A 27,170-nucleotide genomic window follows, 5' to 3' on the forward strand; every position below is an offset into this window, starting at 1 on the left:
TTTTAAACAGATTTTAAAACCCTAAAAATATAGCAGTATATTAAGGAAGTTTAGGTTACTAATTTCATCAGCTACTGAAAAAAATTTAAGTAATTTATCTTTTTTCTTTTTCTTTCTCTCTTTCTTTTTTCCCTTTTAGGATCCCAAACGTCATTTGGAAGAACATGTGGATGTACTTATGACTTCAAATATTGTCCAGTGTTTAGCAGCTATGTTGGATACTGTCGTATTTAAATAAAGCAACACAAAAAGCTACTGTAGTGATACTTTCAGTGTATCTTCCTCTGCTGTTCCTAATGCTCTAAATCAAGGGACCACTGAAGGTGTATTTGGTTAAATGTAAGACATCTGGCATCATTTGCAGCACTGTAACACTTCTAGTCTCAGTTGTGCAATTACTTCTGTTTTCTTTAGTCAGGGTCTTTGCAGATTCCAAAGTTGAACAAGAATACATCAAAGTGGACAGATTTTGTTAAGATCCCATTTAATATTTGAAGAAATCAGTAGCACAAATATATTTTGATTGTTGCTTACAAAATAAAATACATTTACAATTCATGTCTCCTGAGGTCTTTTTGGCACTAGGTGGAATTGACAGAATAACATTTGACAGTGCTTTGGAAATCTTACACAGAGATGTTTCCCTTTACATTTTAAGATCTTATAAAACATCAGTGTGATAACAAAACTTCACAAATGCAAAATGATTGCCATTAATGAGTGACTACATCATGATTGAGTAACCCCCCCCCAAAATGTTGACATTAGCATTTCATACAAGCTAATATTGTATATTCGATATCTTAATATACTTTCAGGATTTCAGAGGAGTATATTTGAGAAAAAGGCAATTTTAATTTAGAATTTTTCATATTGTAAGAGTACACTCCACCAACAATTTTGAAATTTCTAGGATCTGGCTACTAGAAACTCTTCTAGATTTTCATCTAAGATAGCCACAGAAGGTATAATGCCTTCAAAGCCAAATGAAACAAGTAGCCATGGTGTGAGTTTAGAACCATGAGTTTATAAGCAATAATTCCCCCCCCCCCATCTTTCCCAAACTAACTTAGAAATACTCTTTTCTGATGGAGAAAAACATTTTGACTACTGGCAGTTTTCATAAATGGCTTCAACCCTCAACCTTCTAACCTCATGTGCAAAGGTAACTGCCCTTGTTAAGACTCATACAGCACCATACTGGCTCCCCCAAGCAGAATGAAAAAAATTAGGGAGATATATAAGGTTTAATTCTAGTCTGCACCCTCCCTTGTGAGAGTATTTCTGAGACTTGGTGAAAGCAAGGTTTTATTTGGGGACTTAAGATTTAGACTTTACCTACTATAGGTATTATAAATGTTGTGGTGGACCAATTATTGTCCTACTTGAACAATTCTAGACTCATTGTTTATCTAATGAAGTTACCTAAAACAAAGAAATGGCTTAAATTTCCAGTGTGTTTCATAGTATCATTTTTGGTCAAATGAGAGGAATTCTAAGCACTTCTTGCTCCACCGGAAGTTTCTTCTTTTAGATAGATATATTTTAAATAGAACATGTAATATATATTAATTCAGGTTGTTGGGGTTACCTAGCCATTTACAACTAAACTAAGGTAGAATTTTTCCTTTTGCTTAATCTATGCAAGTTTTTGGACATATGATTTTTCCCTTTATAAGTAGAGTTCTATAATTTCACAGATATTAAAAGCTAGTTTTTTTTGTAGAGTATGCCCTCAGAAGAAAGCCTGAATATTTCAAGGGCTCTGGTCTTGATATTCAGATTGGAAGATGTTGGGGAAAAATCATTTCTGCCATTTATTTTTTATTTACTTAAGTAAACTTCGAAGAAAGTGTGCAATTATTTGTTTACTTCTGATTAAAAACCTGAGAGGGTTTACATAGTGCTTCTCTTTTTGCCCTTGTTTGATCACCTGATCTTCCTGATTTCCCATAGCCACATACCACTTCCTCCCCCTTGGTTCATATTGGCGACAGTTCCAATTTCAGAAACTTGTTAAAATCCCTCCTAGCAGAAAACCTGTTTTCTTTGTAGACTGAGTCCAGTTGATCAAGAATCAGGATGTTCTGAAGGGAGAAACTCAGGGAATGCCTTTGTTTTGAAATGTGCAACTGTTTCAGCAGTAGCCTGATGCCCAGTTAGACATTGAAACAACTTTAGTCACAAGCTTTGTGGTTGTGTGCACACACTTGCCCACACAGGGGTGCACGTGTACCAGGTGTGCTTATGTGAGAACTTACCCACCATGTAGAGCCAAAGCAGTTCTGGAAGCAAACCTCCAGCACAGAGATGGCCCTGCTTTCCCTCAGACTAGTGTAGAGCACTGAAAACTCCAGCCTCGCTGTTCAAGTGTTGATCTGCCTTGACTAATAGCATCTGGATCTTACAGAAACATACTCCACCCCAGACCTACAATCAAGAATCCTGGATTGGTTTATATGCAGTGGTCTACAGAAGTATGGGTCATAAATAGTTAATGATCTTGAGTCTTCCTTTTCCTTCTTGAGCATATATAAACTCAAGACAAAGACTACATGTGATGAATCATTGAATTTAGTACTGATAGCCCAAAGTGGGTCAGAGTGCAGTTCATCTTAATTCAATTTCTTAAAAATTCAGAAGGTGCACACCATGCCTTTTCTCTCCTTTTAACACCTTAACGTGTCACTTTTGCACTCCTAATTTAAAAAAAAAAAAAAAAAAAAAAAAAAAAAAAAAAAAAAGGCAGTTCAGGGTGCCAGGAATGGTAAACCCTCAAAAGGGAGCCGAGTCGTGTATCATACTTAAGGATCTGTGTCCCATTGAGGACAGGAAGATACCGTTAGGAGCAGTAGAGGGACAGGCACAGAGGAACAGAGAAGTTAATGATGGAAGAGGGGAGGAAATATAGGTGGCCAACATGGGACAAAAGCCTCTCAGGAGAACAAATGGCGGTGGAAGGTCAAGAGTAGGAAAACACCCGAGTCAAATGGTGTCATAGCTCTTCTCCCCCTTCCCCGCGCCCCAATACCTAACCGGCTAAGACCCTGCTTGTTTATGAAGCCTCCTCGCCAGGAGCCGAGGTTTGCTTTCGAAGGGAAAAATGAGTCTGGCTTTATTTTTTTCTCCCAGAAAATTGCCTCGGCTCGAATCTGAGACATCTGGTCATCAACCTGTCCAGCCGAGGACCGCCCGCGCCGAGCTTTGCTCTCGGCGCCCTGCTGGAGGCCGCAGCTGGTGCCCTGTGCAGCCAAGGCGCCCAGCTCGAGTCGCGAGGCTGCGCAGTCTAGGCTCAGCGCTGACCACTAAGTCTACCGCGCTGCTTTAAATTACACCATAGCCGCAAAGCTGCGAATCTCATTAACCCCTCTTCGCCCATGCCAAGGACCCACCCAATTTGCCCAGAGCCTGGGTCCCTGAGGGAGTTGCTCCGACCCAGGGAGGCGGACACGCCTGCTCGAAAACGGGCTCCATTAGACGAGATGCCAAGGCCTCGCCTGTGGCACGGAAAGAGTGTGTGCCCCTGGGGTCTCCGCCAGAGGCGGTCACCCGGCCCTCCCTGAGTCTCCCGGGCGGAGTCAACCCTAGAATCGGTCACAGAACTGGGCCAAGCTGAGCTCGGATGCTGCGCTCCTCCTCATTCCCGCGCGGCTCGGAGAGTGCGGGAGGAAAGCCGCGGGAGGACAGATTGGCGAGTGCGGGCCACGGGAGGGAAGCAGCTTTGGACAGTTAAAGCCTCTGCTGCTCTTGGCACTCTGGTTCATATTGGCGGCTGGTCTCATCTGTAGAACAGGTACTGGGAGATCTCTTCTCCCAACACCTCGGAATTGCTTTGGGCCTCGTGCTATTTATTTGTGCCAACATCCTTTCAAATTGGTTCTTTTCTCTATTCCTCTTTAGATTCTTCTTCCTTTTAAAATTACTGGCATGGATTCTTTTTCTCCCCTCCAGATTATATAAACAGCGCGCGCGCGCGCGCGCGCACACACACACACACACACACACACGAATGTGCAGTAAGATCATTGCGTTGACACCACTTCCACTCTGTCTCCCCAGATCAGCGCTCCTGGCTAACCCATTTGCACCGGGACTCAGACTTCTCTTCTGGCGAGGCTTTTGAACCTGTCGCCAAGCCCGTACCTCAGAGAGAAGGAAGTGCAGTGAAACTGGAAGGATGCATGGTGTCTGCCCCCTGTTAGATGTTCCTCAGATAATCTGCAACCAACTTGGCTTATAAAATATTTAGTAAAGACCCGGTAAACATCACTGCAAATACATTAAGGCACTTCAGCCTGACAGCTTATGATTATTTCAAAACTTAAAAAGGAGATCATAGATAGTCACTGTTTCTATGCTCCACCAAGAAACCGAACCTTCCCGAGGTGGGTGGATGGGTGGGTGAGTTGCTGCTTTTCGTCCCCACTTCTCCCTCTTCCTCCAGCTCATCACTGTGGATCTCAGCCGCAGCGACTTATTTATGTATATAGTTTAAAAGGTGGGGGATGGGGTGGGGGCACCAAGGACACGCAGGATCTGCTCACAATGCACGGCTCAGGTGTTGTGTGCTTCTGTATTAACTGGAAAAGGCAGACTCTGGAACTTTTACAGGGCGAGAAGAGGCCACCGGCTCGCGCTTTGTATACTTTGCACTTGAAATCGTTACATTCAACTGAATATTTGGCTCATTCAGATCCGAAAAGTCTCCTAGCATCATCGAATTCCCTCCTCCGCCCCTCCGCTCTGAAGGGGGGAAGAGGGGGGAAGGTAGAAAATGTTTAGTAAATTGCACATCTTTGAATCTTCTTAAAGCAGTGGTCACAAAGCTTAAAGGTGACACAACAGTGCTCACGTAAACCAACACACATTCCCCACCCCCCCAAGCCAACAATAAAATCATCCCCTTAAATTTGCCATGATCGTCGCGACCAGGAGCCAGGTGATTATCCTAATTAATGTCTATCTAATTAAATTACTGTCAGCAGTTAACCAATGGCAGGAGCCGTTTCATCGGCTGCACAAGCAGCAAGATCAAAAGTGAGCCTTTTCTGATTGCTGCATAGTGTCAATTGGCCAATCTCTTCTCCCAGGGAAAAAAAAAAAAGTAAATCAAACCTTTGAGAAGCATTTGCTGGTTGAAGTGCTTTCTGTCTAGTGAGGGGGTCTGTGGATTTCTAGTTTATGATAAATAGGACTTTAAAAACGAGGGACGGGAGGGCAAGTGTTCAGGTTCTAGAGCTATGCAGCTGGAGCATTGCCTTTCTCCTTCTATCATGCTCTCCAAGAAATTTCTCAATGTGAGCAGCAGCTACCCACATTCAGGCGGATCTGAGCTTGTCTTGCACGATCATCCCATTATCTCGACCACTGACAACCTGGAGAGAAGTTCACCTTTGAAAAAAATTACCAGGGGGATGACGAATCAGTCAGATACAGACAATTTTCCTGACTCCAAGGACTCACCAGGGGACGTCCAGAGAAGTAAACTCTCTCCTGTCTTGGACGGGGTCTCTGAGCTTCGTCACAGTTTCGATGGCTCTGCTGCAGATCGCTACCTCCTATCTCAGTCCAGCCAGCCACAGTCTGCGGCCACTGCTCCCAGTGCCATGTTCCCGTACCCCGGCCAGCACGGACCGGCGCACCCCGCCTTCTCCATCGGCAGCCCCAGCCGCTACATGGCCCACCACCCGGTCATCACCAACGGAGCATACAACAGCCTCCTGTCCAACTCATCACCGCAGGGCTACCCCACCGCCGGCTACCCCTATCCACAGCAATACGGCCACTCCTACCAAGGAGCCCCGTTCTACCAGTTCTCTTCCACTCAGCCGGGGTTGGTGCCCGGCAAAGCACAGGTGTACCTGTGCAACAGGCCCCTTTGGCTGAAATTTCACCGGCACCAAACCGAGATGATCATCACCAAACAGGGAAGGTAAAGCTATATTCTTGGCTGCCGCTGTTCCAGGCGTGGCCAGGGGGCAAGCGCACCCAGGTTGTGACCGCCGCTGCAGCGACTAATTGGGGTCGGGACAGAATGGAAGGCGCTCTGGTGCGCCCTGGAGTTGGCTGGTTTTGGAAAAGGGGAAAGTGGAAGGGATGACCACCATAGTGATGTCGATAGGGGGGAGACAGCTGTAGGAACGCGGTCGGAGAGCCAGTCAATGGCTGGAGAAAGGCGAGAAAGAGGAAGAGCCCCGGCGGGCTGCCGGGTTATGGGAGGGACGCATCAACGCCTGCCTGTACCGAGAGGTGGAGGGGCAGGTCGCCAACCTTGTTCTCTACCTGAGCAGTGATACCTGTCGACTCCCCCACTCTAGCTGACTCGCTGCTCTTCCCGACTTCGGTCCCACTTCTTTCCTTTCCCACCACCCCGTTTCTAGATCCGTTAATCTACCCTTGGAGAACAAGTTTTTCTTTGCTATCTGGCGCCCCGCTTCTTGCATTTAATCTTTAACACTTATTTTCTTTTTTCCTTGTTTTCTCTCCCCCCACCCCCCGCTTAATTTAAATAGGCGCATGTTTCCTTTTTTAAGTTTTAACATTTCTGGTCTCGATCCCACGGCTCATTACAATATTTTTGTGGATGTGATTTTGGCGGATCCCAATCACTGGAGGTTTCAAGGAGGCAAATGGGTTCCTTGCGGCAAAGCGGACACCAATGTGCAAGGCAAGTCCTTCCAATTAACACTTTTTCTTGACACTTATTTAGGTGAGAATGATTAATTAAAGCCTTTGTGGACTGGCGAGCGACTTTTAAAACGATCGGCCAATGACTTCTTAAAGGAGACGAGGGGACAAGGGGGACAGACTGAGCGGCGAGAGGGGGAGGATTATGCAAAAGCTATTTTAATCATCCTCAGTTAATAGGAAGAAGCACGGCCTTAAAAAGCCCAACTAATGGGCTTCACAGAGGAGTGAGGTGTGTGTGTGTGTGTGTGTGTGTGTGTGTACACGCGCACGCGCTCGCGCGCTGTGTAGTGAGGAGTTAGGACTGGGCAGTGCCCCGGGCATATGTAAACAACGTATTTCTTTCTCTAGGAAATCGGGTCTATATGCATCCAGATTCCCCGAACACTGGGGCTCATTGGATGCGCCAAGAAATCTCTTTTGGAAAATTAAAACTAACGAACAACAAAGGAGCTTCAAACAACAATGGGCAGGTCAGTGGCTGAAGTGCTCGTCTCTCTCTCTCTCTCTCTCTCTCTCTCTCTCTCTCTCTCTCTCTCTCTCTCTCACACACACACACACACACACACACACACACGCACACGCGCGCGCGCCCCCCCCACCACACACCGTTTGACAGTATAAAACAGCAAGCGAAACTGGATGGTTGTTTGCTTCGTTAAATACTAAAAAAATGTATTTCCACCCCTCAACATCATATTAGGTCTATAAAGTTGTTCTTTTTGCCCCCAACCCTGACCGAATTCCGGAGTTCCCAACCTTTCCAAGTACAAATACTGATTGATTTTGAGAAGGGAACCCAACAGATCTGCAGGTTGTGAAAAATCTTTGTTCCTCCTCAGAGAAGGTCTAGGAGAAGGGATCTGAGTATCCGCGGTCGGGTTTGGTTTTTGCCAGTGCCCAGGAGGATTCTCGCTCCCAGAGGCGCGAGGGCCCATCTGCTTCAGCTAGCCGGTCACTAGCCGGGCGGGTCCCGCGGACAGTTATTTGGGGTGGCGGGGTCCAGTTTGTCCTCGCCTGGCTGTGGAGTAGCGGCCGGGCGCACACAGCCACCCGCCCGACCACCGAGTTAACACGCCGCTCGGCGCTCTCCTTTTTCTTCGCCGGACAGATGGTGGTTTTACAGTCCTTGCACAAGTACCAGCCCCGCCTGCATGTGGTGGAAGTGAACGAGGACGGCACGGAGGACACCAGCCAGCCCGGTCGCGTGCAAACATTCACTTTTCCCGAGACCCAGTTCATCGCTGTCACCGCCTACCAGAACACCGATGTAAGGAGGCCTAGAGTCTATGCGAGCGGCTGGCGTCGCTGACATTTCCCGCACCCTCCGTAAACCCCGGCTCTTGTGGGCTCTGACGCTAACATCAGCAACAGCTGGCTCTGCTGCGCCTTTTAGGTTAGGGTTAGGGGCCTGGTAGGCACTTCCCTAAATACCAAGTCGGGGACAATGCTTCCTATTTCTCTCAGACTCCGGTCACCTATGAGGTGGCCAGGATTTCTAGGGCCTCTTCTTTCGGGAGTTTTAATTTGTTCCTTAAACTAGAACAGATTAAAATCTCTCAATCTCTCTCTCTCTCTCTCTCTCTCTCTCTCTCTCTCTCTCTCTCTCTTCTTTGTTTCTTTTCCTTCTTTCCTTTAGGAAACAAGCAGATCTTCCTCTGTTTTATTCTCGGCAAGCTTTGGCATCTAAAAAAAGAATTTAAAAAATTTCAGAATTGATGGCCGAAATGAACAAACATCACAAGACAAGACTGGGGCTCTCCTTCAAAACAGTCTGTTCTGGGATATTAAAAAAAACATACATTCCTATATGTGAAAATAAAATAAATCAAATTATTGGGAGCTACAGAGTTTTCTAGCACTTGAACCTCTTCAGTATTTGCATGTTTGCAAAAACTGATTTTAGTGGCTGATTTGACTACTAGGAATGATAGGGCTCTTAAATGAAAATATCAGAAATGAAAACAAGTTTTTATTTTATATCAAATCTGATTTTGAGATGCAATTTGCTTGTTCCTCAGGTTGTGAATCAAAAGTGACCAACTTTTTAAAATATATCAAAACACTTAAAATAGGCAACATTTGGTGATGAATTCAAGGTCTCTTTAGAGATTTTTGTGCAAGTGCATTTATGTGTAACAAGCATTTTAAAAATGTGAGTTTGAACCAACTCAGAACACACAAGAGAGTTAATTGAAAGCAATACCTCAGTTATAGAGGTCACTAATTTAAACATGTCCTTCGTAACTTTCATGATACTTGCTGTTTTTTGTCTTTCCATCTACTGTCTCAAAATTTGCAGCTAGGGAAATCTTGTTATCTAATAAAGTTGTAGGCCTTAAGTCCTTGTAATAAGTGTCAGATGATATGTTCTTAAGCATGCAATCTTCCTTTATGAGAAGGTGAAGTCTCAATCATTCCCCCCTTTTATTCCCCCAGATTACACAACTGAAAATAGATCACAACCCCTTTGCAAAAGGATTTCGGGATAATTATGACACGTAAGTGATTTTGCATGTTCCTTCTCAAATAGTGGAATTGGCCTCTAGGTCAAGGGTGGATCGTCGTGTACAAGGGTTTTGGAAGTTAGAATGTGTGAGGACCAAGTTAATTGAGGTTTCTCTCTCTCTTTCTTTTGATTGGTTCTCCTGCTCTCTGGTGATTGTGTGGCTTGGTATTTGTGTGATTTGGGTCAAAGTTTTCCTCTACCTATTTTTAGCTTTTCTGGGGATTACTAAGTTGGCGGCCTCTGGGTTTGGCTGGCTGAGGAAGCTGCCCTTGTTCCTGGGTGCGGGTGTTGTATGTGGCACTGCAGATGCTCAGCTCAGATTGTCTGTGTCTGAAACGGGCAATTCTGCCTGAAAGTGCATGTGGCTCTGGCAGTTGTTACAGTCTCCTTGGCATATGTGACTTTTATTTACCCATTTCCAAGTTTTGTGTAATAGCATTTCCTATGCAAGTTTACTATGGACTGAAAAAAGAAATGTGTACCCATCACAGGCGAGTTCATGAGTAGAATTGGTTTAGTCAATTCAGACCTTGGGAAAGACTAAGATGCTGTTGCTGTGTATTATTTATAAACTTCAAAATCAAATATTTCCTCATATTTTGTATCTAAGCATGTCTCAATTAAATGCGTTGGTTCCCTTTTTCCCAGGCCTCTCTTACCTACCTGTTTTCTTCTAGCAAAAAGCTGTTCTCTGGTGGTAGAAGTAGGTGTAAACTAAATGCTTTCTGGGGGTTGTTTTGGGATTCCCACTCAGGGGCCAGTCATAGTGCTTAAGAATTCAGATAGCATTATGTAGCAAAATCTAAATCTGTATTGCAAGATCCCCCACTTTTTCTGTCTGTAGGAGAGAAGGGTACATACATCTTAGTTTCATGGTTTGGATTGAAAGCTTGGGATAGAGCTTAAAAGTTGAAGGTGTTTTTGACTAGGAATAGATTAAATGTGTGGAGAAAGAGGCAGGTGGCTGCCCCTATTCAATTTCCAGGCAGTTACCCATCTTCTCCCTTGATATTTTATAACAAATTTAAAAGAGAGTCATTGACATCACTGTCTATAACCTTCTTATGTTTCCCTCAAAAGTAGTTCAAAGGAAGCAGGTCTCATCAGTGATTCCCCAGAATAAAAACTTGACTACCCAAGTTCTCACAACCTGAAAAGGTGGGGCCTGCACAGTGGAAAGAATGTGGCCCAGGAGACCAGGGATATTGGAGGAGAGTCCTATAGATTTTGAGCTTTTAATTCTGTTGTGAACATCTGTTCAAAAGCATTTTATTTTTCACAAATCAATCCAGTAATCCCAAGTGGTTTGGGACCTGGATGGGCATCTAAACTGTATCTTTTGCAGACTGCTTTTTTTTTTTTTCTTTTTAAAGTATTGTGATGGTAAACAGAGAAAATATTTGTACCTTCGTAGTTATGTTCCCTTCCTGCCTCCCTCTTTTTCTCTTATTTGAAATTGGAATTAAATTTCAGGAGGGAGATTATGTGTAGTAACAAGAATGCCCTTGAGCAGCCATTGCCACTCTCACCTGTCCCTCAGCCTCTCTGTCTTCTGTTGGAAAAGCCACTTCCCTTTCTTAAATCATTATAAATTTTTCATAAATTTAAAAAATCTATATAAAAAGATACCTTGGGCTTTTAGGGGGATAGTGAAGAACTGAATGGTTTATGACATTCTCTTTCCCCTCTTATGTTAGTTATTTGGGCAGGTTTCATTTTGGAGAAATAGGGAGAGGCACAAGAGTTCCTGGGGTACTAGGAGGTTACTTGGCCACTCACCAGGGAATCTCCTCCCCAAAGGATTAAGGTCTGACAAGACTGGGGCTTTCCTTCAAAACAGTCTGTTGACTAAAGACTAAAAGACTCATGTGTGAGCTAAATAAAAAGGGAGGCATGTGTGTATGTGTATGAGCAAACACTTCTAATCTTCATCCAATCCCTGGTTCCCCCTCAATTCTAATGGGATTTCCTAGGCCCAGGGCCTAAAGTTAATTTTCATTTTATCTAAGGTAATTCCCAACAATACAAACTCTGTCTGTGATTAAGGCAAGTTATCTAGCTTCCCTTTGCCTTAGTTTACTCACCAGTAAAGTGGGGTTGTTGTAAGTTAAATAAGTTACTATCTGTACAACCTAGAGAAAACTGCCTGGCACATACAGGCTGAGTAAGGGTTAGCAATTATTAGTCGTTGATTGTTTGGGGGAGGTTGATAACTGTACTGTACGAGTTTGCCCTAAAGTTTTTGCCAAGGATGGATCAAAAACTGGGTAGAGAAGGTCGGACTAAAGAACACTTTTACTTTTTAAAGAATTTTATTGATTGAGGATGATTGTTTCCAAATAGTCATTCTCGTTTGTTGCATTGGTAGAGGTGGGGGTTAAAGATTCACACAGGGGAAACAAGAGACAAAAAATACATTGGAGGTTTCCATCAGCAATCCTCAGAGTCTTAGAAGACCAGTGAAGGCCAGTCTTTGGTGATTACTACCCGGATGTATGTGTCCCCCTCATCCCCCACGTAATATTCTCCCTAGGACTTTCTTAGACTATCTAGAAAATGGAGGAGCAAAATCATCTGCACAATCAAATGGACACAAAGAGGTGTTAAAATGGTGACGGGAGTGGGTATCTTGTTTAGGAATTTCACTCAGAAACTCGCCCGCAGAGTAGAGGCCCACTGGGCAAATGCCTTAGTCCCAGTGTAACTCTGGCTCAGTGTGCATACATAAGGTGGAGAAATGGGACGAAAGCCCCCAGCGGTGCACCTCTTGGAGTCCCCTGTATCCTTAGCAGGAGAAAGCAGGGGAAGAGGGAAGACTTCCTCTAGGTGCTCTTCGTCCTGCTCAGGTTTCTGCATAGACAAATGGCCTCCTTATAAACCCACGACTTAATTTTGGGAGGATGCAGGTCCTGTGACCTTCTGTTGCATCCATTCAGTACGGCAAGGGCAAATTACAGGCGGAAGGTGTGGAGGTGGGCGAAAAGTGGAGGTATCCTTCCCTTCAGCATCCTAAAGGGACCTCCGCGCCACCCGTCGGTTCTCTCTTTCTCCCTTCCCCCGCAGGATCTACACGGGCTGCGACATGGACCGCCTGACCCCCTCGCCCAACGACTCTCCGCGCTCGCAGATTGTGCCCGGCGCTCGCTATGCCATGGCTGGCTCTTTCCTGCAGGACCAGTTCGTGAGCAACTACGCCAAGGCCCGTTTCCACCCGGGTGCAGGCGCGGGCCCCGGGCCGGGGACGGACCGCAGCGTGCCGCACACCAATGGGTTGCTGTCCCCGCAGCAGGCCGAGGACCCCGGCGCGCCATCGCCGCAGCGCTGGTTTGTGACGCCTGCAAACAACCGGCTGGACTTCGCGGCCTCGGCCTACGACACCGCCACGGACTTCGCGGGTAACGCGGCCACGCTGCTCTCCTACGCGGCAGCGGGCGTGAAGGCGCTGCCACTACAGGCAGCCGGCTGCACCGGCCGTCCGCTCGGCTACTACGCCGATCCGTCGGGCTGGGGCGCACGTAGCCCCCCGCAGTACTGCGGCGCCAAGTCGGGCTCTGTGCTGCCTTGCTGGCCCAACAGCGCCGCGGCCGCCGCGCGCATGGCGGGCGCCAACCCCTACCTGGGCGAGGAGGCCGAGGGCTTGGCCGCAGAGCGCTCGCCGCTTCCTCCCGGGACCGCCGAGGACGCCAAGCCCAAGGACCTGTCCGACTCCAGCTGGATCGAGACGCCCTCCTCCATCAAGTCCATCGACTCCAGCGACTCGGGGATTTACGAGCAGGCCAAGCGGAGGCGGATCTCGCCAGCAGACACGCCGGTGTCCGAGAGCTCGTCCCCACTCAAGAGCGAGGTGCTGGCCCAGCGGGACTGCGAGAAGAACTGCGCCAAGGACATAGGAGGCTACTACGGCTTCTACTCTCACAGCTAGGCCGCCCCTGTCTGCCAGGGGCCGCGCGCCGTCGCGGCTCGACCCCCCAGCCAGCCCCTCACAGCTCTTCCCTAGCTCCTCTTCCCCAGGCCCTACTTTGAGCACCCTCTCATTTTACCTGACCCTCGATGACCGTCTGCAGCGAATAAGTGCAGGTCTCCCACTATGATTTAACCCTGCCCCACTTTTTTTTGCACAGCCGTCTCTGCAATTAGCGCACCGATCTTCAACTTTGCTGTAAACCTTTTGATTTTCCAACTTCATATCCTTCTGTGAAGTTATCCTTCTAATAATCCTCCTCCCCCTCGTCTTTTTCTCACCTCCTCCTCTTTTTCTTGTAATGCAACTCTTCACCTTTAGGAGACCTGGGCAGTCCTGTCAGGCAGCAGCGATTCCGACTCGCCATGTCTCGGCCTCCCCATTAACCATAGGATGTTGACTCTAGAACCTGGACCCACCCAGCGCGTCCTTTCTTATCCCCGAGTGGATGGATGGATGGATGGATGGATGGTAGGGATGTTAATAATTTTAGTGGAACAAAGCCTGTGAAATGATTGTACATAGTGTTAATTTATTGTAACGAATGGCTAGTTTTTATTCTCATCGTCAAGGCACAAAACCAGTTCATGCTTAACCTTTTTATTCCGTTTCCTTCCTTTTCTTTTCCTTCTCTCATTCTTCCTTTCTCTCTTTTCTCTCTATTTTCTTGTGAGATAATTAAAAACATTCTAAGAGGCTCTGGAATCATGAAATACTCGATAGTCATGGGTTTCTCACTTCTCCTCAATTCGTTGCATGAAATAATTACTCTGTGCCCTAAAGCACACAAATAGCTAAGGAGAATCTGCCCAAACACCTGTAAAGGATAGGTGTCTGTTCATAGGCAAGTAGATTAAGTGGCATGATGCCTGCAAAGCAAAGTTAACTGGAGTTGTGTTTTCCTTCCTTCCTTCTAAATAGAATAGCTCGACATCAGCAATATTATTTTGCCTTATTTGTTTTCCCCAAAGTGCCAAATCCATTACTGGTCTGTGCAGGTGCCAAATATGCTGACAAACTGTTTCTGAATATCTCTTCAGCCCCCCTCCACCTTTATATGCTGTAAATCTTTGTAATGAATACTCTACTAATGATATAGATGACTGAATTGTTGGTAACTATAGTGTAGTCTAGTGAAGATGAATTGTGTGAGTTGTATATTTTACTGCATTTTAGTTTTAAAAATGATTTCCCCCGCCACTTAGAAACAGCTGAAATTTGACTTCCTTGGGAAAACACTAGCATAATGCAAGTAAAACTGATTTCCCCCTCTAAGTCTTGTTATATTTGATAAGGAACATTAATCCCCCTGGAAATAGATTAGTAAGATTTCTAATGTTGTGTAGCAAACCTATACTTTTTTGTATTTTAAAATTAATGTGAAATATGCATCATACACAATATTCAATCTAGATTCCAGTCCATGGGGGGATTTTTTTCCTAATAGGAATTCAGGGTCTAAACGTGTGTATATTTTGGCTCTTCTGTAAATCAAATGTTGTGATTTTTATATTTGTTTCGTTTTGTCTGTGAACTGAATAATTTATACAAGTACACACTCCACTGAGAAACGTTTTGTTTTTTGCTCGTTTGTATCGTCTGTGTATACAAGTAAAATAAACCTGGTAAAACGCTAACTATGGTGTTTGAAAGCAGTTTACAGTTTGAAAATAATTATTATAGGTAATTACTTTTAAGGGTTAAGGAAGATTAGCCTGTTCCTATTGATAAGGAGTAGTATGTTTATTTGGGACCACCTCTTATTTCCTCCTTAAATTTGCTTTATAGTACTCTCAGGAATTGCTTTTTCCTTTTTAATTTACAGTTATTTAGTTCCCTGTGAGTCAAGTTTCTCTTTATTGCGCTTATCTCCCCTATCCCCCTCAGGAAAATATACGTACTTTCTTCATCATACCTCTCTGATTTTCTCTGAAGTTGGAAATGAGGCTAACAGGAAAAGTAGATCTTTAAATAAGGAGTTAAGACTTTCTTTAAATTTCACAAAGTAAGGTGGGAAGCACTGGCTGAGAGTAGGCTGTCATTTAAAGCATGGTAAGATTGGTTGTTGACGACAGGTGTCAAAAATTTTGGTCTTACTAAGAGGCCTTGGAGGTGACCGCAAACACAGAATGGACTACATTTCTTGAGTGAATGGTTTTGGGGGGTGGGATGGAGAAGGACCCATAGAATAAACCATGGAAGGGCCATTTGTAAGCACTGAGTTTACAACTTGTTTTGGGAGGTGTCTGGAGACTACTGCTATGTCACTTCTTTAGTGGCGTTCCTGTGCCAGTTCCCACCCAGACCAGATTCCCATCCCTTGAGAACAAATACAAAAATGAGAAATTTCCGCCTGGGGGCCGCTGCGCCTTAGGCAAGGAGTCCGCAGAGTTCCACCTTCACCTCGTGGAGAAGTGATTTTTTGGACTTTGGTCTCCAAAGAGAGGTGATTCAGAAAAGAGTCAGAAAATGGTTTAACATTCTTGCTTAGTCTGGGCCGGCCTCAGGTTACTGGACAAAATCGAGAGATTGTCCTGTGTCCCCTTTGCAGTCTGACAGAAGTAAAGAGCCTTCAAAATTCCAATTAAAAAGAAAATCTGAGGGAGATTGAAACTGACTTGCCGTCCCTGGACAATTCCGCCACTAGACGGCGTTCCGTGGAGTTTTGTCTGCCACACAGAAAAGCGATAACTGATTCTCCTTTGTGTTTCCTTCTCCTTTCCACATCTAAGAACTAAAGAAGAGGACGAAAAGTACAAAGCATGGTGCGTGTGTAGCCAGTGAAGTGGAGTAATGCACTCACTCCCCAGACCAGGGCTCGGCAGCCCAGTCGCTCTGAGGAGCAGGCTCACGTGCGGTCCCGGGGTCGCTGGGCGGCTGGGGCCAGGCGGCTGGGGCCAGGCCGCTGAGGCCGGGGTGGTAAGAATTCGAGGCCGCCGGGACCGCGCTCAGCTCTGGGTTCCCGAGGCCTGGTCGCCGGAGAGCGCGCGCGCCGGGTGCGGCCCTTCGCCCTCGGGGCAGAGTCCCTGTGAGCCAAGGAGTGGTGTCAAGTGCGTAAACGAAGCTCTTAGGAGCTGAGGATAGATTTCACAGGAACGTAGTGCCTTGTACTGAAAGACGCGCTTTAGCTGCTATTAGGAAGTTCTTTAAAAAATTGGGGAGGTCGTTTCCCTTGCAGCTCTGCCACCATCTGCTGTGTGGACTGAGTCAGCGTGAGGTAAATTTGCCGCCACGCGCTCGGAGGCAGTGTGCTTTCTTGTCCCTTTAAAGCATCATCATTTCTCCTCGCTTCCAAGAAGTCTTGGGTGTTTAGTGAAGTGATACTGTCAATGTGTCTGAGAAGCTGCCTCTGTTCAAAGGAAATCAAGAGTTCGGGTCTGGGAGGCCTGGTGGGAATCAAAGTTCGCGTCCCAGCTTGCAATTCATATTGCTTTTTACGTCCGTGAGAGTAGTGGTCAGGGTAAGGGCCGAGAGGGATGGCGAATCCTCTCTGCAAACTCGGATTTCCTCAGTTTTCAACGGTATTTTTGCAACACAGAGGAAGGAAGAAAAAAGAAGGCGAACGTGTGGTTCTTGCCTTCCCGCCACTCACAACCCCCGCCATTTTAACTCAGTTTCAGTCTCACGCGGAGCTGAGCGCGGCGGCCGGCAGGTGCCCAGAGCTGCTGCGCCCTGGTTCCTAATCTTCCAGGCGGACGCAGCCTGTCGGGGTGGACCCAGACGGATCAGAGCGCTGTGGGCGAGGGCGGCTGCAGTGGTCCTGTTCTGGCAGGCGAGGTCGCAGCTTGGCCTCGGCACGCGCGAGCCCAGGCCCGAAGGTTGAGAGTCCTGGTCCCCGCCGCGGAGCCAGGGCTGGGGCTCCCCCTGCTTCGCTGTTGGGCGTGCGTGCTGCGGCGACCCGGCTTTCCAAGACTTGGGTCCAGGTCCGGGTTTAGACCCAGGTTCAGGCCGTGGGGCCGAGCGGGGGACCAGGTGGGACGCTGAGTAACCGCTCCCTTTACCCCACGGGTTGGGAAGGGCGCGCGGCCTAGGCGCTGGCCTGCAGGTGCCGCCTCCCTAGCTGTTCCTGGAAAGCCAGGCCTGGCAACTGAAGAGCAGTTAGGACTTGAGCAGCCTTTTAAGGACTAGCTGAGACTTACTGACCAGTTTGTTTTAGAAAACTAGGTTGTTTCTGTCTTTTTAGAACCGCCTTATATCACCGGAGTTTTGGAAAAGTAGTATTTTAGGGTCTATGGAGGACTTCCTGGAGCCCCTTTACCTCTTGAGTTATATTTTCTTATAAATCCCACTGCTAAAACTCTTTGTGACTCAGCTCTTTTTGTCATATATATATATATATATATATATATATATATATATATATATATATATACATTTTTTTTTTAATCTCTTTAGCTTTGAGGTTTTGGAGGATGTTCTACTTTCTGTTTAGGATGCAGATTAGGAACAAAAGCTTTGTTGAACATAGAGGCCATTTACATTCCCAGATAATTTAAAATGCTCCATGGTGGTATTTTAACAATGTGTATATGTTCGTAAAGTAGTTTATGAAAGGTTTAGCCTGTCCTCGGGTACAGCACCTTTTTTTGTGTGGCTACGAGTTATCATGTAGGCATTTTGGCCATGGGATAGGGAAAAAAAGTAGAACGTGTGATCCTGTAATAATCAAGCTTATCTAGATTCCCTTGAAAGAAACAACAACAATAAACTTATGCATAAAGAACTCAGCAACTTATAAGCCTACTGAGTCAATTCGGTTTTTAAAATATTTAATTTATTCTGGTATGTTGGCAATTGGTTGGCAAATTTTGATATCTGAAAAAATAATAGTTTAGACTAATAGCAGTGAAATCAGTTTTTACAAGGGTACCCAAGACTTTTTAAGCAAGTTGAATCTATGTGAATTATTGAAGTGATGGTCAGAGGTTTTCTTCTGTCAGAACAAGGGTCTCTAAGAGGTGACAGACAAACCAGGCAAAATTATAGGCATTGCATTATACTTGGTTTAATTCAGCTGCTTTGAGACTTATGTGTCTTCCCATTTCCTGTCTTCCGCTTGCATGTTAGGTTGCCATACACTTAAAAATATATTCACTTGAAAGAAAACCCCACTGCTTTCACAATAAAGTAAACTTGATGGTGTACAAGTCACTGGTCTCATCTGAGCTGATTATATCTGCCTTGCGTGTATTTTACACCCACAGTATGGTTTGCAGCGGTGTTCAAGGCATGGCGTGAAAAATTTGATTTGAATAGTTCCATTAAAGCAATGAAAAAAGAATCCATGGCTTAATAGAGCTTCTAGTGATAGCTCCCCTTCTTACTATGCTAACTCTGAAATAAATATGTAATCTAGTATTAGGAACATGGCATTTAGAAGACCCTTGCTGGTAGTATTTAATTTAATAAACATGCTAACTGTGACATTGTTAATGCAATGAAGCTTGTACCACAAGCTGATTCTTTCAGGTTGTTTGACCTATTCCTTATTACTAGATTCCTCATAAACATATCCTGAAATTTATAACTTGAATTATGTTTTAATTATTTTGGACTTCAACTCTTTAAAAATACCTGCATGGTGGGGCACTTGTTTTATATACAAAGCTTTTATACTTGTATATCATGGCACACCTTTTACAAGGAGGAAGAGGGAAGTTTAGGAGGGAAGAGAATCTCTAGGAATATGCCCCTGATGTTTTAACCAATATAGATATTCACTCCAATACTAGTAGGAAAAAATATATGATTATTTGGGGGCAAGAGTTGGCTCTATATTTTGATGGTTATATTGGATTTTAATACATGTCCAATTAATTGCACTTTCTTGTTAAAAAGTAAAACAAAGCTCGCCTTATATATTAGATATACAGACTTTATTAGGTTTACTTAGGTTTAGATTTAGTACATCTCTTTTTGGTGAAAGTATACTGTATTTGAAAAAGCCATTTCAATTCAATCTTACCATTTGAGGTGCCTAAAAAAAGAAGTTGACAATGTTGTTCTCAAATCACAGGGTCTTTCTAACTCACATTTAAACTTTCAAGATGTATTTGTCATTTATTTTGCCATTCCTAGTATGAAAGGAAAGGCATTTTTCAATCTTGGGAAAATTCAGAAGCAATTTTTTGGTTCTCAGTTAATTCAGTTTCATCTTAAAAGTTCAAATTTAGCAAAGCACATGTTCCCTTGTTCATGCCAAGTGTGATAAAAACTAGTCGAAAAATAAAACCATTGCAAACAAGTAGAGCACTGCACTTCACTGCACACTATACAGGCCACATCGTTTGTAGGTCTGATGTCACTGCCTGCTGGGCTGCCATTTGTGAGCACATGTAAGTCAGCCTTCAAAAGTTGATAGAAGACCCACTATTTCAGATATGTGTGTTCATATTGTGTTTGAAATATTTTCTCTGAATAGTGATATGCACACGCATGAACATTCAGCCATTTGCCATCTTCTATCAATAAAAGGTTATGCATTAGAAGATATTTTCTTTCAATGTATCTAAAATTTGAATAGCAAAGACCCCTCTCTCCCTTTGTAATGTAGTCAAATTATAGGCTACTTTGTGGAATTATAACTTTCTTCATTAGTTTAATCAGTGTACTGATAGTATTAATCTATAACACATTTAGTTTAATATTCTTGAACTTCATTGAATAAAATATACATGCATTTTATTTAAATTCAATTTAGGCATTCTGCAATCAACACATATTTTATGGGAACTTTTCAGTTATTGTATAGATTTCTATTACTTTAAATTGCTTGCTCAGTTGGGAATTTACTGAAGGCCAAAGCATTATTTCTGATTAAAATTGTTTCAAAGGTGGCTAGTACTTTTATAACCTGATGTGCTTTTGAATTGAAAAATTATAAATTTGAATATAGTTTTACCACATAATAGCAATGTTTACTACTTAGTACCTTCCTTTGAGAAAACAGAAAATATAATGAGGACTTTAATCCTTTCAGTTTACTTATCATTGGATGCTATATATTTGTTCAAATAAAATCTTTTTTCTACCTTTGTCTTAATTTGCTATTTTTTTAAATGACTGAGTTCTTAATAATTCTTAGAGCTTATTCACCTTTGGGATTCACTCTTAATTTATGCTCACATTCTGCTTTGTTCCTGTGGAGAAAGTCAAAGAAACATACTGACTTCCTCCTCAACGAATTTGTTCCTTCTTCCTCCAACTTGCTCTCTCCGACATTCATTTTGCCCTTGTTGACTCTCTTGCCAACAACTTTTTTAAAAATCTACTCTTTTTTTTTTTCCTCACACTACTACCCTCAACCTGAATCTTTATCAAAAATTTATGTCTGATTCATCAGTTTGCTTATTTCAGGTCAGAACTTTTATGCTTTCCCCAAAAAGCAATTGTGAAGTTTGGGGGACAAACATCAGATATAGTATGTCTTTTTATTAGCTCTTCCCACTCATTTAAAAAAAATTTGTGCTTTCTCCCCTAAATGTCTCTATAATTTCATCATCTCTCTGTACTCACTTTTCTATTGTCTCATTTCTCTTTGTATTTGTGAAAGGACAACCTAATATTTTTGTATCTTTTTGGTATTTCTGTTCTCTTTACACATAATATTCTTAGCTATGTGAGGTACTGCATTTATCTCTGGTTTCTTTTGTATTTGGGATCCATCTGTCAATGCTTTCTTTGATTTGTTTTGATTCAGCTTTCTGGTTTGCACAGACATTACAATCTTTCTTACTACATTCACCTGTGCAATGACCTTATTGTGGACTAATCTTTATTCTCTTAGCTATTTTAAGTCATAATTAGTCCTTTGGATGATTCAGAATCACAGATTCTACAACTCTTTCATTTTCCCCTTCCTTCCAGCTTTTCTTTCATTGCTGTCTGCTTGCTTGCTCATTAATTCATTCACTTATAGTTTCTATAGGATTTGCTTTTCACAGGGTATGTCCTGATGTATGTCTCTTCTAGAAAAATTTGCTAGACATATGTAATATGGAAGAATAGGTGGGAGAAAGAAGATCTAGTAGTGTTTTTCTTAATGCATATTTTCGACTTATTGCCTGATGCTCTTCGTCTTGATTTTTATTTCTTGTAGCCTGATACATTGACTCTATTTTCCTACTTGTACTTCCTTGAGTCATCTCATACCGAGTCATGTTCTTTTTCTTCTTAATCTAAGTTTAACATGATGAAGACTAAAATGGACTTTTAAAAGGTTAATTTTTCTTAGTACTAAAGAAGATTGCAATATGAAGTATACATGCCAACATCATTAAGGCAGGAATTTTATGGTCATACAACTGTATGTAGTCGATGTTATTAACTAAATGCATCACTAATAGCTCTTTCTCTACATAACCACAAAGGAAGGAAAGAAAGGAAGGAAGGAAGGAAGGAAGAAAGAAAAGAGAAAAAGAAAGAACCAAACCTAAGAGATGCAGGCCTTGAAGATCATGAGAAGTAGTTTTACTTGAATCATTACTTCTTTAGGAAACTCTTAGTTCCTAAATTTAAACCTAAACCTACAACATTTTGAAATTTCATTTTCAATTCCTTTTACTTTAGAGTTAACTTTCAAAATATAGGTTGTGTGTGTGTTTGTGTGGCAACATTATGGGTCTGGAACATAAAATCAAGAAAAGCAAGCGGGAGATTTTTGTCACTTCTTGTGTTCTGCTGCCTTAGATACAGCACTCTTTGGGGATACGGGAGCCTGAAGAAGTACCCCTTTAACAATGTCTCACTTATGAAAACAAGTCTGTACTTCCTAACATTAGAATCAGGAGCCTTTAAATTCATAGTAACTTAATTTGCATGCAATATAATTTTCATTTGAGTAAGAAATTGGTGAAAATCTAAGATCAAAGAAATGTTCATATAATGTGGCTGAAATTTTGTAGTTGGAAATTTAGTATCTAAGATGCCTATATTAAATCTGTTTTAAAAATATAAAGAACTGTGCTTTTCATGGATTTCTGAATTCCTATGTAGTTTGAATTCAGATGTTTTGAGCTAGGGCAGAACTACCACTAGAGAAATGGCTTTCAAAGTTTTTTTTAAACTGGAACTGAGTATTATGTACACACATACACACACAAGTTTTACAAAGTAATATATTTTTAACCATATTCATTATACTCTGTTATTTTTTATTTTATGTTAAGTTTCATTGGAAAGGAAATCCTGATTAAGGCCTAGTGAATTTATTTTGTGATTCTCTAAAGGACAGTGACTCAAAGTTTGAAATACATTGCTATAACGATACTGCTAATTTGACTAGACTAGAATATACACAGTTTCCTCTTATATCTCGACATATGAATTTAATATTTATTTTCTAGAATGGTAGAATATATAAGCAAAAGTGAGTGAATCACTCATTTAATAATTTGCTTGAGTGTATAAAGTCATGAAGAGTAAATGGGTGTAAAGATGGAGAGATGGTCCTTTATAATGTTCTTTCCATTATGATCTGCAAGCTTTTCTTTTTAATTTGTTTTTTAAGGCATCCTTCTTTGAGACTACTGTAATTAATTTAGGATTTGACTTTTTTTTTTTGTATTTCATCTCTCTCTCTGTCTCTCAGGCATTTCATCTCTGTCTCTGTCTGTCTCTCTCTCTTGCACACACACTCCAAGCATATTGATTTATTGAAAATCAAGGTCACTTCTGTCTTGGGCATAAACAGGCCCAAACTTGCTAGTGTGGCTTTTTTCATGAACTGCCTTTTTCCTTCCTGACACTAATGCACAGCTGGATGGAGGGAAGAGGATGGCAGCTCTTTTCATACCCTCTAGGTCAGTGGCTTCGCATCAGAATCACTGGGGGAGTTTTAAGAATTCTGAGATTTGCACCTCATACCAACTACATCAAGATGAGACTATCGGTGGTGAGATCTGGGCATCAGTACTTTCTAAAGATTTCTAAGTAATTCTAATGTGTTGCAAAGTGGGGGAACTATTCTTCCAGATTTTTCATTTCGTTTGCTTTTATTTTTGTAGTGAAAAGGTTTTTTTTCTTTTTTGTTTGTTACAATTTTAATAGCTGGTAATGGTGGCAAATTGTATCTGTCCATTACAATTTTATACCTAGAAACTATGATAATGACAACTTTCTTAAAAATAAACACACAGACTTAAAAATAATTATTTTCAAATAACTTTCTATTTTTTCAAGCAGAACAGGCAGTCTATCCTCTTGACTGTAAGGATAAAGTGACCTGAAGTATTCTGTCTTCTCACTTTCTGGGTGGAAGAAAGCATCTATATTCTGCCCCCAGTTTATTATGATGAAATATGATGATGATTGCAGTTTCTTGAAACCCTACAATCATCCATAAGGTAGCCTTTATCTGGATAAGCCAAAATTGGAAAGTTTTCTGGAAATGTTGCAAGTTGAAATCTCATGGCATTCTCTACAGAATAAATATCAGATTATCTAGAATAGTCTAATCCACAGAACAAATACAGAGTTCTAAGGATGGGAAGTCAGTTTGGGTAATGCCAGCCATGTACCATATTTCAATTCAATTATAGAGGGATACCTCTAAATATGTCAGATGGAAAAATTTCTTCTCCTCAATACAGGCCAGATACAAGCAGCTTACTTACTCAGATAGCTCTACAGTCCATGGCATCCTCCCAAGTCATTCATTTTTAAGTGGTTGCATCCATTTGAGTCATGATATGAACATCACCCAGCAAACTGAGTCACAAATTAATTTACATATTTGAGAAATTGTATTCAGTATATTGTAACAGAAATATCAGAGAAACTTTTCATTTTTGTTTTGTTCAGATTCAGAATCCACCTAATTGTGGAAGATTATCCCTAGGAACAAAAGTTAATATAGTTGATTACATATTACATAATATTAATATTTGGAAGCATTATAACAACTAGAAGGGAGGATGAAATGATATCTATGTTCTGAGACATATGATGAAGAACATGAAAATTCACCAGCTGTAGGTCTCAAAATGGCTACAACTCAAGAGGTTAAAAGGAAAAGGGTTGGTTAACTATATTTTGGGAGTTGCTAAGCTTAAATTATTGGAAAAGTCTTATAGTTTTTGTTACATACAAACAATTTAGCTTGTATAATCTTTAGAAACTGCAGATTCTGGGATTTAAAAATAGAAGAGAACCAACTAGAAGAAAAGTTAAAGTTAACTGATTTTACTTATTTCTTACACTGCTTACTATCCACTTCTCCAAATTTCATCTTTCTACCCACTTTCTCCAACTATTTCATCTGTGCTGGAATTAAGTATTTATTAATGTTCAAGAAACTAGGCAGTCATATGACCGTGCCTTATTATAGCTCACTCCTAAATTTAGAAGTGTTCCCAGATTGAAAAATGGTAAAAGGATTAGAGAACAAATGCACAGTTTTTAATTTATGCCTTGTTTTGGATTTTATGTATATTTTGAAACTAGATTTCATTATCTCAATCATTCTGTTCAGAACCTTTTAAAAGAGTGAAATTGTGTTAGAATTTTTTGAGGTCCCCAAATTTTATTTGAATAAATTATACTTCTTTTGTTTGTTCAATTAGCATTCTTCCTAGAAATGATGTATAGTAATTTTTTTAAATATTCAGGCATTTCCTATTTCTGAATTATCTGTGTACATCGTCTGCCAATCTTTTCATTACTTTTACTTATTTTTACTTGGGAAATTTATGATAAAATGAAATTTGTTTATTGTGAATGCAATTTAATAAGAAGGAGGATAAAACAACTGCTAAAATGAAATCTTTGGACTGATGGATTTTATTTATCCTTGTTCTTTTTGCAGTCTTAAACTGTAATTAAGTTAAAAGGTTTTATTTTATATATTTTATTTTGTTTGTTTTTTGCGAACCAAAAGCAACATTGTGATAGTTCATTTCATAGAAATTCTAATAAATATATCCTTACCATGGTGAACTGTTTAAGACAGAAATGTCTGGACCAAAACTTAGGATTTCTCTGCAATTAGTTCAAAAGCCTCTCTGGTAGTTCCAAACTGAATGTCCCACCAATTTTCTCCTGTGAATTTCCAGTTGAGAGAAAAGTAATAAGACAGTGTTACATCCCTGTTTTATGTCTTTTTTGAGGGTAGCTTAGGTGAATTTTTTTTTCTCTCCTACCTCTTTTGCTTTCACAATTTTGAGAAATGAAAAGTAGCTTCTCTTTACAGAAAGAGAAAAGATTGGGGATTCTTTATCTAAGATAAACTGATATAACAAGAACCTCCATATGGATTTGGTTACTATTTTAATTTAGTGAGCCTTTGTTGATTGCAGATCATGACTGAGACATTATATAAGGCACCAAGGAGATTGTAGGATGAATTAAATACAGATTCTCTGTGATTTGTGGAAACACCATACTATAAGATCAAAAGTGATGAACCTTGAGTTCTAGAAATAAGCACAAGAGAAATCCTTTGGGGAGCATAGGGGAGGGTTTGATTAAATTCTGTGAGGAATCAGGGAAGGTTTTATGGATGGAATACTTGTTGAGGCAGAACTTTCAGAAGTCCAGGAGGTAAAAAGTCTTTCTGTCCAAAAAAAAAAAAAAAGTCATAAAAAAATAAACAAAAATCTGGGAGATAGGGGAGTGGGGGAGCAAAGGCCTACTTAAGAAACAGATGTTTTTGATGCTTGGGAAACAGAGTATGTAGAGAAGGTAAAAGGAAGCTAAGATTAGAAAGGCTACATGCCATATAATGGAATATTTTGCATATTAAGATGAATTTGGCCTCTAATTAAATGGAAATAAGTGATTAAATTTAATTGACTCAACTATAGATTCTATTGGAAGAAGTCATATTACTACAGTGCAACTTACATATTCCACTTAACAATATATTTAGACTATATTCTTCAATACGCATTGATCTTATTCTTTTTAACATCTTTACTATTAGGTTATATGAATAAACCATACCTAACATAACCAGTCCCTTTTTATGTGCATGTAGCTATTCCTAGGTCTTTGCTATTATAAAAATTGATACAGTGTACATTTATCTTTCTATACTTGTATTAGATGTTGTGTTAACTTTTCATTGCTGTGATAAAATACCTGAGAAAATCAACTTCAAGGATGAAAGATTTGTTTTAGCTCAAGGTTTCAGTTCATAGTTGCTTGCGTCATTGCTTTGAGCCTTTGGCAACACAGAGCATCATGGTGGGGAGCACATGGTGGAGCAAGGCTGCTCACCTCTTGGCCATGGTGAAGTGAAGAGAGAGAATGAGGAAGGGGCTGGGGACAAGATGTACCTTTCCAGGGCATGCCCCAAGTGACCTATTTCCTCCAACTAGGCTCCACCTCCTACAGTTTCCACCACCTCCCAAGAGGCCATTCAATTATGAACCCATCAATGGATTAACCCAGTAATAAGATCAGAGCCCTCCTGATCCAATCACTTCCCTCTGAACACTGCTGCATTGGGGATCAAGTCTTCCACACGTGAACCTTTGAGGGACATTCCAGATCCAAACTCATACAGATATCTATAGGATAAGTTCTAAAAGTGGAATTTCTGGGCTATGGGCTGTATCAATTTATAGTTACTCCATAAGTATATGAAAATTTGTTCCCCCACCCTCTCACTAGTTCCAACTATGTCAGTCTTGACATAATTAAAAAGTTGATCTTATTGATAAAATTAGAAATTGGCATCTAAAATAGGAAGGTATCTACTAACTAGGGAACATATAACTCTGGAGAATGTGTAATCTTGGGATGGGATGGTATAAGTGAAAATGTATAGGAATAATGTGACATGCCTTTCTAGATTGTTAATTTTTCTTAAGAATTTGGCAGGAGTACATGTTATTTTCATTTTAAAACAAGCTGAAAAATTTGAAGGTAGAAAGTAGAATTTATATGATTTCTTTTTTATTAATAAAAATGAACATTTATTCTATTTTATTATTAAGTTATATATAATAATAGCACCTTGCATATTAGAAATTGCTTTACAAATTTTATTGCTGTATTATCCAACAACCTGTT

At 41.6% G+C, this 27,170-nt stretch overlaps 2 protein-coding genes across 2 annotated transcripts in view; both read left to right on the forward strand.

The window, feature by feature from the left end:
- Positions 1-558, forward strand: part of Psmd14 (proteasome 26S subunit, non-ATPase 14) — a 121,781-nt gene extending 121,223 nt beyond the window's left edge. Inside the window, exon 12 of the mRNA XM_047546167.1 lies at positions 140-558. Coding sequence (XP_047402123.1) covers positions 140-238 — 99 coding nt within the window. The 3' untranslated portion in view covers positions 239-558. The remainder of the gene's footprint in view (positions 1-139) is intronic.
- A 4,682-nt stretch (positions 559-5,240) lies between these two features.
- Tbr1 (T-box brain transcription factor 1) lies at positions 5,241-13,118 on the forward strand. Its single transcript, XM_047547466.1, has 6 exons — positions 5,241-5,932; positions 6,513-6,667; positions 7,039-7,160; positions 7,799-7,957; positions 9,127-9,188; positions 12,260-13,118. The coding sequence occupies exons 1-6, from the start codon at positions 5,241-5,243 to the stop codon at positions 13,116-13,118; spliced, it is 2,049 nt and encodes a 682-aa protein (XP_047403422.1).
- Positions 13,119-27,170: the final 14,052 nt, after the last annotated feature.

Source organism: Sciurus carolinensis, chromosome 3 (assembly GCF_902686445.1).
Source record: "Sciurus carolinensis chromosome 3, mSciCar1.2, whole genome shotgun sequence".
In the NCBI taxonomy this organism is placed as follows: Eukaryota; Metazoa; Chordata; class Mammalia; order Rodentia; family Sciuridae; genus Sciurus; species Sciurus carolinensis.

What these genes read in the sequence shown, in the direction of transcription:
- Tbr1 (XM_047547466.1), top strand. Translation starts at nt 5,241, where the DNA reads ATGCAGCTGGAGCATTGCCTTTCTCCTTCTATCATGCTCTCCAAGAAA. An exon ending in ATCATCACCAAACAGGGAAG is followed by an intron (nt 5,933 to 6,512) that starts GTAAAGCTATAT and finishes TAATTTAAATAG; the next exon opens with GCGCATGTTTCCTTTTTTAA. An exon ending in CTTCAAACAACAATGGGCAG is followed by an intron (nt 7,161 to 7,798) that starts GTCAGTGGCTGA and finishes TTCGCCGGACAG; the next exon opens with ATGGTGGTTTTACAGTCCTT.